The sequence below is a fragment of the Ovis aries genome, chromosome 1 (assembly GCF_016772045.2).
Source record: "Ovis aries strain OAR_USU_Benz2616 breed Rambouillet chromosome 1, ARS-UI_Ramb_v3.0, whole genome shotgun sequence".
Lineage (NCBI taxonomy): Eukaryota > Metazoa > Chordata > Mammalia > Artiodactyla > Bovidae > Ovis > Ovis aries.
This window is the reverse complement of record NC_056054.1, coordinates 85999011-86011279: the sequence shown is the minus strand read 5'-3', so window position 1 is coordinate 86011279 and position 12269 is coordinate 85999011. Positions and strand designations below refer to the sequence as shown.

The window sequence follows — 12269 nt, the reverse complement described above, 5'->3', positions numbered from 1 at the left end:
TCCTTGTGGATTGTTCTGGGGATGGGAGTGTTGGCCGATTCGGACGCGAGCGGCTGCTGGGCTCGCGCTCAGCCCGGTCGCTCCTCTTGGCACCTTCCATTGGCCGGGACCGTTTTCGGCTCTTTGCCGCGCACGGGGAGAGCCACGAAGCCAACAGCCGCCGGAGCCCGGCGTCCTGCTCGCGGCCCCGGACACGCCGAGCGAGGTGCCGCCTCGGGCCCACAGTCGCGGCTCCTGGCCGGCTGGGGCGGGTCGCAGCTGCTCGCGAGGGGGGATGTGGCAGGGGCCGTGGTCCCCCCGCCAATGTGCGGATGGAGACTTAAGACATGGCTCTGGGGCATGAGCCACAGAGGCGGTTAAAAGACACAAACCTGATGTCTTGGAGCTAGGAGCCTAGAGGAAAGGAGCTGAATCCGGAGCTGGGCTCCGGACACCTCGGGCGGAGGAGTAGGGAGTCCCCGAGGCTGTGCCCGCCGCGCAAGTGTGGGCGGAGCAGGTGTGGCGGGGGGCGGGTAAAGTCACGTGGTGAGACCGCGCGTGCGCCAGTGTCAAGGGCTGGGCCCGGAGATAAATGCGGCCGCCGCTTTGAGGCACCCGCTCTTCTCCGCAATGTCCGCAGGTTGGCCGCGCGCGGAGGTGCTTCTTACAGAAAGGTAATAGTTGCATCCACTCATGCTCTCTTGAGCTCTCTTGAGGAGGGTTTCCGAGTTACGATTTAGAGAATAACTCAAGTTAGGAGATCGATGTGTCTACATTTCAGACTGAGTTCTAGTTGATAGAGGCAGATGTGCAATAGAGAACCAAAGATGTAAAATTCAAGGCCAGTAGTGAATTGGATATGTGCTGGAGCATATATACTTCCCCTGTGGCTCAGCTGGTCAAGAATCTGCCTGCAATGCGGGAGACCTTGGCTCAATCCCTGGGTTGGGAAGATGCCCTGGAGAAGGGAAAGGCTACCCACTCCAGTATTCTGGCCTGGAGAATTGCATGGACTGTATAGTCCATGGGGTGGGTCGCAGAGAGTCGGACACGACTGAGTGACTTTCACGTAGGACACTTTTCTCTTTAAATTTCATTTTGACCGCGTGTGAAAGAGTAGTTGAAAGCAATTTGAGTGACGTTGAGGGCTTTAATGAAATAGTCACAACTGATAGAATTGTTCAGTTTTAATCAAACTGATAGTAAAAGGAAAGAATAGGTGTTATTGCGTGTGTTTGGTGGAGCGGAAGGTTACTTCGGCTGCCGTACTTTGTTTGCTATTGCCTGAAGCAGTGCTTCCCGGATACATTCTTTGGGTTAAATGATACTTTAATGTGGATTAAAAGTAAAGAGAAGGGAGAAACCTCGCTTTCTTCCTTCCCAACGACCTAGGCAGCAGCTTCTTAGTCCAGCTTTTCCTCTGCAAAAACTGATACACTGTATTTACAGCCTAGTCATTGCTGATTCCTAGGGGTTGAAGGAGACAGCTGCACTTCTGTTTCAACGAAACTTGAAAAGAGTGGAGGAAGACAACATGGAGGTGAGGCTTGCCCTCGTGCCCTGCTGTGTGACTCTGAAGAGTCATCCCCGTGATACACTGTCGGGTACATTCCTCCCTCGCCAACCCTGGGATGTAGGTTTTAGGACACTGCGTGCACACTAAAATTCCTCGGATGCCCAAGTCCTTTTTGTAAAATGGTTGTAATTCACATGGTTATTGAGTACTTAGGATGTGGCTTTAACAACTGAAGAACGGAACTTTAGTAGACTTTAAAATTAATTAAAAGTATTTCATTATTGGAAAAAATGGAAGTATGTTTAGAATAACTTGGGTATGTGAATCTTTTGACATTCAAATACAGATAAGGCATTTCTGATTTTATCTTGAACTATTTCAGATATATTAGTTAATTATACCTTAAAACTATTAAAAATAGGCTATGAGAAGGTTGCATATTTGCATATTTTTTTGAACAGCAATGCTCTAGTGCATTTTGGATTCCTTTATAAGACTGTATATACAAGTCAAGAAGCAACAGTTAGAACTGGACATGGAACAACTGATTGGTTCAGAATTGAGAAAGGAGTATGACAAGACTGTATATTGTTATACCTCTCTTATTTAACTTCTATACAGAGTACCTCAGGTGAAATTCCTACCTGGATAAATCAGAAGCTGGAATCAAGATCAGTGGGAGAAACAGCAACAGTCTCAGATATACAGATGATACCACTCTAATGGCAGAGAGAGAAGAGGAGCTAAAGATCCTCTTGATGAGGGTGAAAGAGGGGAGTGAAAAAGTTGGCTTGAAACTCAACATTCAAAACACTTAAGATCATGGCATGTGGTCCTGTCACTTCATGGCAAATAGAAGGGGAAAAAGTAGAAGCAGTGACGGAATTTTATTTTCTTGGGCTCCAAAATTACTGCAGATGGTGACTGCAGCCATAAAACTAAAAGATGCTTGCTCCTTGGAAGAAAAGCTATGACAAACCTAGACAGTGTATTAAAAAGCAGAGACAAAGGTCTTAATAGTCAAAGCTATGGTTTTTCCAGTAGTCATACAGATGTGAGAGTTGGACCATAAAGAAGGCCGAGCACCAAAGAACTGAGGCTTTTGAATTGTGGTGCTGCAGAAGACGCTTGAGAATCCCTTGAACTGCAAGGAGATCAGAGCAGTCAATCCTAAAGGAAATCAGTCCTGAATATTCATTGGAAGGACTAATGCTGAAGCTGAAACTCCAATACTTTGGCCACCTGATAGAGTCGACTCATTGAAAAAGACCCTGTTGTTGGGAAAGATTGAAGGCAAGATTGAAGGCAAAAAGAGAAAGGTGCAGCAGAGGATGAGATGGTTAGAAAGCATCACTGACTCAGTGGATATGATTTTGAATTTGAGCAAACTCTAGGAGTTAATGAAGGACGGGGAGCCTGACATGCTACAGTTCATGGGACTGCAAAGAGTCAGACATGACTTAGCGACTAAAAAACACCAACAATAATTTAGGAACAACAGTAACAGTAGTTATGGATTAATCATGACATTATTTTGTAATGGGAGTCATGTCAAGGAAATTTTGACATTTGTAAAAGGAAAATTACTTAGGACTATTGCAGTAAGAGCATTGCTTTAGGGGAGAGAGGTGGGGCCCAACCATATGCAATAGACACCTGGGGATATATAGCATGTAAGCAGAGTAAGGGAATCAGTGGATGGAAAAGAGAGGAGAACCTCATCAAGGATATGGGGTTCGTACTAAACCTATTTGATAGGATTCTGAAGGTGGCCCAGTGTGATCACATATGGAGGTGGGGCATGAAGTGTGTGATCAGATATCACGTGTGGGTGACTTAGCAGGATACCTGCTAAAACTGTGGGAGGCCAGCCAAAGACAGGACAAGGTTCAGGAAGGTGTAGTCAAAAGAGGGCAGAGTCTAACTTCAGTTTGGTGAAGGAGAGTCTGTCAGTTATAGACAGTTTCTAGCCTCCTGACCACCTGGACCCCAGGGCTTCCCTGGTGTTTCAGTGGTAAAGAATCTGCCTGCCAGCGCAGGATACGCAGGTTCAATCCCTAGGTCCGGAAGATCGCCTGGAGAAAGAAGTGGTAACCCACTCCAGTATTCTTGCCTGGAGAATTCCATGGACAGAGGAGCCTGGTGGGCTAGAGTTGGACACGACTTAGCATGTATGCACTAGCTGGACCCCGGGCCTTGCAGTTCAGTGTGGCTAGGAGACTTATTGTTTTATTAAATGAATTCATAAGTAATTTTCCCTTCAGCTGACCCTGAGTTACAGGGGGCATTAAAGTCAGACAATAATTTAAAAGACATGAAAGGAGGCTTAGATGAAATGAAGAGTGGAGGAAGTACAGTGCCACCTAATCTTAGCATTTGAGGTGATTCAAGGGCCTATGTATTCTAATGAAGTGGTTGGGGGAAATAAAACTTTTCTCTTATTTAATTCCTAAAGTCATGCATGATTAGAACACTTACCTTTTTTTTTTTTGTTGTTGTTGTTATTTATAAACTTTCAGTGCAATAGTGTGGTTGATGGAAACGTTGAAGAAGTTCCCAGTAAGAAGGTAATTAAATTTAATCCTCCATTATACAAACAACGTTACCAATTCGTTAAAAATTTAGTGGAGCAACATCAACCCAAGAAGGTAGGTATTTCTCTTTCCAGATATTTGCTAATAATGCCTTCTGTAATGCTTTGTCGAATAAAAATATCTTAATAAGGACCCAGCCAGTAAGCAGAGGCTATACAAAAGGACTTTTGCAAGGAGGGAAAGGGTTTGCAATAGGGAGAGCATCTGTCTTCATGGGCAAAAAGGAATTTTCTTAGAGAGGAGGGTGAGGAGAAGTCAGATAAAAGAGTGGTGTAATTGGATAGTGGAAGGTGTGAACCCTGAAACCAGCCTATTACCTGGGAGCAGTCTTAGCTAAATGCAGTCCAATGTTCAGGGGCCTGGAGGGAGGAGAGAATTTCGGGACAAGTAGTCAAGGTAATCATTCTAAGCAAAGAATGGGGACACTAGGCAACATCTGTGAGTGTGGGCAAGATGGTACCTTCTGAAAACTCTTTGTGGAGATACAAAGCATGGGGGATAGGCGCACAGAGCTCAGGTAAAATTCAACATTGCAAGTTTCAGATGTGAAGGAGATCTTGACATTTTACCACTGGATGTGATCTTCATGTGGTTCACATTTCTAGAGCATTTAGTCCGCACATCAGGTAGACAAGTCTTGTGGACATAGATACTGTGGTTCTTTTTAACTAGATAATAATGGTGGGGGGAGGCAAGGAGCACTTGGCATCCATCCGCTTTCCCTTTGTAGCAGAGGTATGTGATCAGTGTTGGCCCTGGATTCTGTCTTCGTAACACTTCCCTTCTGTGGCAGTATTTGGATTCTGTTTTTAAAAAAATATTTTATTTATAGATTTGGCTGTGCCAGGTCTGTCTTAGTTGCAGCATATAGGATCCAGTTCCCTGATCAGGGACCGAATCTGGGTTCCCTGCATTTGGGAGCGTGGAGTCTTAGTCACTGGACCACCAGGGAAGTCCAGTGTTTGGATTTCACAGGACCAGGGAAACTGCTAGCTCAGTGAACATCTGAAGTCTGTAGGGCCAGTTATAGGCTAAAGGATGAGTGACTTCTTAAGAAAATGGTAGCTTCTCTCATGAATTAAGTTAACCTCTACAGACTTCTCTCTGCTAGGTGGTTTACAGTTAGTGATAGGGCTCATATATACTTAGTACAGTTTCATCTCTATTCTTTCTTTATACTATTCAGTTCAGTTCAGTCGCTCAGTCGTGTCTGACTCTTTGCGACCCCATGAATTGCAGCATGCCAGGCCTCCCTGTCCATCACCATCTCCCGGAGTTCACTGACTCACATCCATCGAGTCCGTGATGCCATTCAGCCATCTCATCCTGGGTCGTCCCCTTCTCCTCCTGCCCCCAATCCCTCCCAGCATCAATGACCCTTTTCCAATGAGTCAACTCTTCGCATGAGGTGGCCAGAGTACTGGAGCTTCAGCTTTAGCATCACTCCTTCCAAAGAAGTCCCAGGGTTGATCTCCTTCAGAATGGACTGGTTGGATCTCCTTGCAGTCCAAGGGACTCTCCAGAGTCTTCTCCAACACCACAGTTCAAAAGCATCAATTCTTCGGTGCTCAGCCTTCTTCACAGTCCAACTCTCACATCCATACATGACCACAGGAAAAACCATAGCCTTGACTAGATGGACCTTAGTCAGCAAAGTAATGTCTCTGCTTTTGAATATACTATCTAGGTTGGTCATAACTTTCCTTTCAAGGAGTAAGCATCTTTTAATTTCATGGCTGCTATACTGTTTAAAAATTAGTGCAGCTCAGTGCTTCTGTGATATGCTTTCTGTAGTTAAGATTTTCCTTTTTCATTTCTGTGTTCCCCTTCTCCCACCATTCCATAAATGTGCCTGCCTCAAAGAGGAAAATTAGTGAATAATCATGGGTGCAACTGAGATAGTGTATCTTTTTGGGTATAGGTACTTTTAAGTGTTTGTCATGAGTTATCTTCATTTGCCCTTTTCATAAGTAGAGTTCAGAAATATATAGATAACTCTCTGTGGTTAATGAAGACTATTGTGTGATTAAGAAAGTCAGATATGATAAAAATCGTAAGAAGGTATGTGAATATAAATTAAGGGGATTAGATTAACAGATTAGACTATATCCTAGTATGTTTGGTCAGTATCCTTTTTTAAATCTTGAAGCTTCTCAGAGGCACAGACCCCTCTTGGAACACTTGCCTGTCATAGGTGCTGTTCCTATGCCAGGCCCCTAGAATTTTCCTTGAAAACTGAATTAGTTTATTTATTTCTAATTATTTGATTTTGCTTGCGCTGGGTCTTCACTTCTGTGTGGGCTTCTCATTGGGGTGGCTTCTCTTGTTGCAGAACACAGGCTCTAGACTGCGGGTTTAGTAATTGTGGTGCATGGGCTTAGTTGCCCCTGTGGCATGTGGAATCTTCCCAGATCAGGGATCAAATCTGTGTCCCCTGCATTGGCAGGCCGGTTCTTAACCACTGGACCACCAGGGAACTCCATGAATTAGTTTGTTGTCCAAACACTGTGGTAGGTCTTGGGAAGTTAGCAGGAATCTATTTTTTCCCCCCAGGTTTTCAATGTATCAGGTTAATTTCCTTTTTATTTTTCTACCAAAAAGATATGTAATTTTTCTATCAAAAAGATATTATGTAGTTTTTCTGGTACCCAACTCTTTCTGGAAAAAAAATGCTTGATCATATGTGATTTCTGGCTATAATGTCTTTGAAATAACATTCTTTCTCATCTACAGGTTGCAGACTTGGGGTGTGGTGATGTTTGCCTCTTAGCGATCTTAAAATACCAAAAGTGCATTGAAGAGCTTGTTGGAGTAGATATCAATGAGGGGAGACTTAAGTGGAATGGGTAATACTGAATTCTCTAAAATAATTATGCATTAATCTAAAACTAGTAGTAGTGGCACTATTAATTATAGTAGATGAAGTGTTTTTTTTCCTTGGCCACGCCATGCAGTTATGGGATCTTAGTTCCCCGCCCAGGAAAGTTTGGAGTCCTAACCAATGGATTGCCAGGGAATTCCCAGATGAAGTGTTTACTTACACCAGCTCTGTACAGCTTGTTTAAAAGAAGGCACTATGAGAGCTGCAGGCTCACCAAATAATGCCTTTACCATGACACTAATTGGTTTTATGTTGTGAATAATACCTAGAAGTTCTGTTTACCTATGTAGAAAGTATAGCCTCAATTCAGTAATTAAAGCCATCAAAGCACTGCAAATTCCGTTTCAAATGGCAAAGTCCAATGCTGAACACCAAGATAACATAGCAAAGGATTTAAATTGCCACAGCACTGGGGCAGAGGCCCAAGGCCTCCTTCAGTTTGAATGAGTTGCTTGGTCATATATGACTTCCACAGATCCTTTTAAGAATGTTTTTCTTCTAAAGAACAAAAAATTGAAAATCACTGATCCAAAGTGAGGAGAGAGAACCAAAAGTATTAATAATGAGAGCAATATCAAATATAAAAATCTTGTTCTCGTCAGCCATTTAATGCCCCATGAGAGAGGAAGTTACCTAAGACCTTGTGCTTAATACAGCAATTCATGGAAATGGGCTATGTCAGACTTAACCAGTGTAGGCAGGAGATAATTGATCAGAGGATCAGAGTTTCTGTAGCTGGTAAGATATTCTAAATAGAGTATATGTGTTCAAGTGTTCCTTCTGCAATAATGCTTTGCAGGTCAAGGCTGTCCCCATGTGTAGGGGATCATCTGGATCCCCGAGAGCTGGATTTAGCGATTACCTTGTATCATGGCTCTGTTTTAGAGAAAGACTGTCGTTTGCTCGGATTTGACTTGGCAGCATGTATTGAATTGTAAGTATGAAACTGGTTCTTACTATACACATTTATTTGAAAAATGTGAATTAATCAGTCCCAGTAAAGTTAGTATCCTAAATATTTGTCATAATCTGAGTTATTTGTGGAGAAAATTGCTTGTCAGTTGGGCCTAGGTTTTCACTGGCTTTTTGTTTGGAGATCACTTTAAGTTTATAGGTTAAGATAGAAAATGTATATAGTACCACGAACACCCATCTCCTTTATCCTGATTCACAGGTGAACATTTTCCATTTTTTTTTTAATCTTATGTAAAGGTGCTCTCTTGTTGTTTCCCTCAGTCTCCCTCTCCCTCCACACATTTTTTTTCTGAACCATATAAGTGTAGGTTTTACTCTTTGCCCCTAATAAATTCAGTATTAAATAGCCAGTTCCCTTTTTGTTATTGCTGGTGCCTCATGGCTTGCAGGATTTTAGTTTTCTGAGTGCAAGCACTGAGTCCTAACCACTGGATCACCAGGCAGTTCCATGGTTCTCTTTATTTTTAATAGGAGTATTTTTCAGCTTTGGCTCTTAATGATTAGATTCCTGGAATACAGTAGAGCTCTGTATTTGGGTCCTCAGGTCATTCCATCTGGAGGCACTAATGTCTGTTTGTCCCTGGGGAGGTTAATTTTGATCTCTCCAGTCAAAATCTGTCCAGTGTGTTTGTGCTTGCTTAGCTGTATAATTACTGCCTTCCAGCCCCAAATAAGCAGCGTGGAGACTGCACACCATGCACATATCTTGTTACTCATCCATATTTCCCCCCTAAACTTGCCTATATTATATGGTGGTAAATGTTTTTTGTGGTTTCAGCAGTTCTCTGGATTTACTAGTCAGGAGCCCTCCCACCTCAGTTATTTATCATCAGTGTGAACTCATGAAGTCCTGTTTTTTTTTTTTTTTTTTTAATGGATTGTGACTAACTTTATTTTGTTACTCAGATCTTCCCATGATTGGTCAACAGCAGTGGAGGGGTCCTTTCAAGCTGGCATCTGTGTCCTTGTGATATGTCTGTGTCCTTGTGATATATTACTTCCTGTTATAACAAGATGTACCAGACTGGTTGTCTACTTTTCCTTCCTAATCTGCCATTTCTGGTTTCTTTTAATGGGAAATGGTATTCAGAAACTAAAATGTATCTCTAAATGACCTTTTAATAGTAGTTGAGTGTCTTATTCTAGGGTCAGTTTGCCTACTATTGTGTCCAGATTTCCAGTGTTTTAACGTGTTCTCTAGAGCAGAGTGTTTTTTATTTCTTTTGTATTTCCTATTGCCTGGCATACAGTAGGTGCCTAACGTTTGAAATGACTGACGGAGAACATTAGAACATTGGTTGAAGAGCGAGGCGCAGTGATTAGTGTCATCCATGTGTAGCCTGGGTTTGAATGTCATTTATAAGATTGAATATTCCATTGTATATATCAGTTTGCTTATCCATCCTTTGCTTATTTTTAACTGCCTTTTGGCTATTGTGAAAGACATCAAACCATGTTTCTCTTATCTGGTCTGAGAGGTCCATGGTTAGACATTGTTTTGCTAAATCAGTTAGGGAGCTACTTGTGAATGAAGCTACGTTTCATTATATCTTTCTCACTGACCACTTTAGAATAGAACATTTTGATTCAGAAGATCTGGCGAAGTTTCCTGAAGTTGTCTTTGGGTACATGTCTCCAGCCATGATTGTCATCAGCACACCAAATTCTGAATTCAATTCCCTGTTTCCATGTGCAGTCTTTAGAGATTCAGATCACAAATTTGAGTGGAGCAGAATGCAGTTTCAGACCTGGTGAGTTCTTCTGTGTCTTTTTTGTGTGTGTGACTACACTGGAGTTTTAAACCATATGAAATCTTAGTATCTACGGTTACCATAATAAGTTATTTCTTACTTTACTCCAATAAAATTGATTCCCAGAATGCAACTTAGCATATAATCACAAAGGAACTACCACATTTGGGCATTTATTTTCTCTGTTGAGTGGAAAGTGTGTGGGCACTGGTGCCTTTCATGTGAAGGTATCGGGAGTTATCTCCCAGAATGGCATGACAGATGGTCATGTTCTGGCAAAACTGCAAACCCAAATAGGAGCTGGGATTATAGCCCTTCTGCTTTCCTTGTCCCTGCACACTGTTCCATATTCTTACAGTTACTGGGAGACTGACACTCATTGCCTTAATGCTCTTTGCAGAAATAAGCAAACCCAGTGATACGGCCTTACGTGATGTAGGAATTGCAGTTTATTTTAACTTGTAATTTTTATATTCTTCTAGAAATGGTTGCTTTAGTTTAGAAAATCATCTCTTCTCTTTGTTTTGACTTTTAGGGCTTTAGATGTGGCCAGTCGCTACAATTACTCAGTGGAGTTTACTGGTGTGGGGGAACCACCTACAGGAGCTGAGGATGTTGGCTATTGTACCCAGATAGGGGTCTTCCGGAAAAAAGCAGAAGCAGCTGAAATGGCTGTTTTGGAGCATCATGGAGAACATGTTTATGAAGTTGTGAGTGTTCTTTGTATTCTCAGAGCAAGTTCATTTACTGGGATGGCGAGATGAGTCCCCACTAGAGAGAAGTGTGAATGAGTTTTTTTGAGGAGAATCCCATGTCCCATGATCTCTCAAAGCATGTTACAGAGATGATCTCCTGGTGTCTTGGAAATACTTCTCTGGCAACTGCACACTCCACGCCCCCAACTTTGTCATCTGTTAGGAAAGAAGGAAAACAGCAGCAGTTTCTGTGTAGCTTGATTCAGGACATGACTTGAAATTGAGTCTTGAAGCTTGTCAGACCCATTTTGTTTGAGGAGGTGTGTATGGTAAAGAATATATTGAAGAATATCTATATGCCAGGAATTTTTGACCCTCATAATTGGGACATTCACAATAGGTAAGGTTTGACATGTTCATATGCTTAATTATATATACAGTTAATTCTAATGTGCTAAAAAGTTACTAGTGGTTTTGAAAATTTTTCTTCTATTCCAAGTCTTTTTTTTTTTTTTTTTTTTGCTCCTTCAGGTTTATACAACCTCATACCCAAGTTTACAGCAAATAAATTACCGTAGACGTGTGGTGATTTATCTAGTGTACCGAGAAGTGAGCAGATTGAGACGGAAATACCAAGTGAGTTTGAGACAGGATGAACTGGAGGCTGAGTTCATAGCCTCTGGCAACCAGACAGGAAAATTCACCTCAGACCTTCCAGTTCCAGTACTCACTGACGATGACAAAGCCATGGAGATGGCTCCCCAACCTTTCTGTATTGAAGATAAGTTTTACGTACCCCTGCAAAGAATCATTGCTTATCCCAGGCTGGGGCACTTATGCGGTAACGTAGAGAAGCTGAGAGAGTTCCTTGGTGACATGATTGAACTGAACTGTGATGGTTCTGCGGTGAAGGTTGACTTGAACGATTGTAGTGACTTTTGAGCCATCCTTACTTCCTGAAATTCAGGATCTGTGCAATAATTGGGCTCATTTAGAATTTAAACGTTGTGCAGTCATAATTGAGGTAGCTTTTCATTTTAAAATCACCTAACGTTTATGGGTTTTGGTGTGTGTGTGTTGAATGTTCATATTAAAGAGTTTTAAAGAAAACTGAATTATTCAGTAGTGTTTAAAACCTTTTTCCAGGGGGTTCAGTTCAGTTCAGTTGCTCAGTCGTGTCTGACTCTTTGCGACACCATGAATTGCAGCATGCAAGGCCTCCCTGTCCATCACCAACTCCTGGAGTTCACTCAGACTCACATCCATCGAGTCAGTGATGCCATCCAGCCATCTCATCCTCTGTCGTCCCCTTCTCCTCCTGCCCCCAATCCCTCCCAGCATCAGACTCTTTTCCAGTGAGTCAACTCTTTGCATGAGGTGGCCAAAGTATTAGAGTTTCAGCTTTAGCATTATTTCTTCCAAAGAAATCCCAGGGTTGATCTCCTTCAGAATGGACAGGTTGGATCTCCTTGCAGTCCAAGGGCCTCTCAAGAGTCTTCTCCAACACCACAGTTCAAAAGCATCAATTCTTCAGTGCTCAGCCTTCTTCACAGTCCAACTCTCACATCCATACATGACCACTGGAAAAACCATAGCCTTGACTAGACGGACCTTAGTCGGCAAAGTAATGTCTCTGCTTTTGAATATGCTATCTAGGTTGGTCATAACTTTTCTGCCAAGGAGTAAGTATCTTTTAATTTCATGGCTGTAGTCACCATCTGCAGTGATTTTGGAGCCCCCCAAAATAAAGTCTGACACTGTTTCCACTGTTTCCCCATCTATTTCCCATGAGGTGATGGGACCGGATGCCATGATCTTTGTTTTCTGAATGTTGAGCTTTAAGCCAACTTTTTCACTCTCCACTTTCACTTTCATCAA

General features: G+C 42.4%; 2 protein-coding genes across 6 annotated transcripts in view; one reads left to right on the top strand and one right to left on the bottom strand.

Moving 5' to 3' along the window:
- Positions 1–12269, bottom strand: part of EEIG2 (EEIG family member 2) — a 117847-nt gene that overhangs the window by 15135 nt on the left and 90443 nt on the right. Inside the window, exon 11 of one of the 5 annotated variants that reach the window (XM_042251725.1) lies at positions 10123–10607. The exons of the other annotated variants lie outside the window; for them this stretch is intronic. Within the exon in view, the coding sequence (XP_042107659.1) occupies positions 10604–10607 (4 nt within the window). The 3' untranslated portion in view covers positions 10123–10603. Of the gene's footprint in view, positions 1–10122; positions 10608–12269 lie in introns of those variants that run through there. 5 annotated transcript variants of the gene reach the window in all.
- HENMT1 (HEN methyltransferase 1) lies at positions 551–11506 on the top strand. The gene is made up of 8 exons (XM_012177519.5): positions 551–653; positions 1451–1519; positions 4015–4143; positions 6823–6935; positions 7770–7904; positions 9517–9696; positions 10232–10406; positions 10923–11506. Exons 2-8 carry the CDS (start codon positions 1514–1516, stop codon positions 11331–11333), a joined length of 1149 nt encoding a protein of 382 aa, XP_012032909.4. The 5' UTR covers positions 551–653; positions 1451–1513; the 3' UTR covers positions 11334–11506.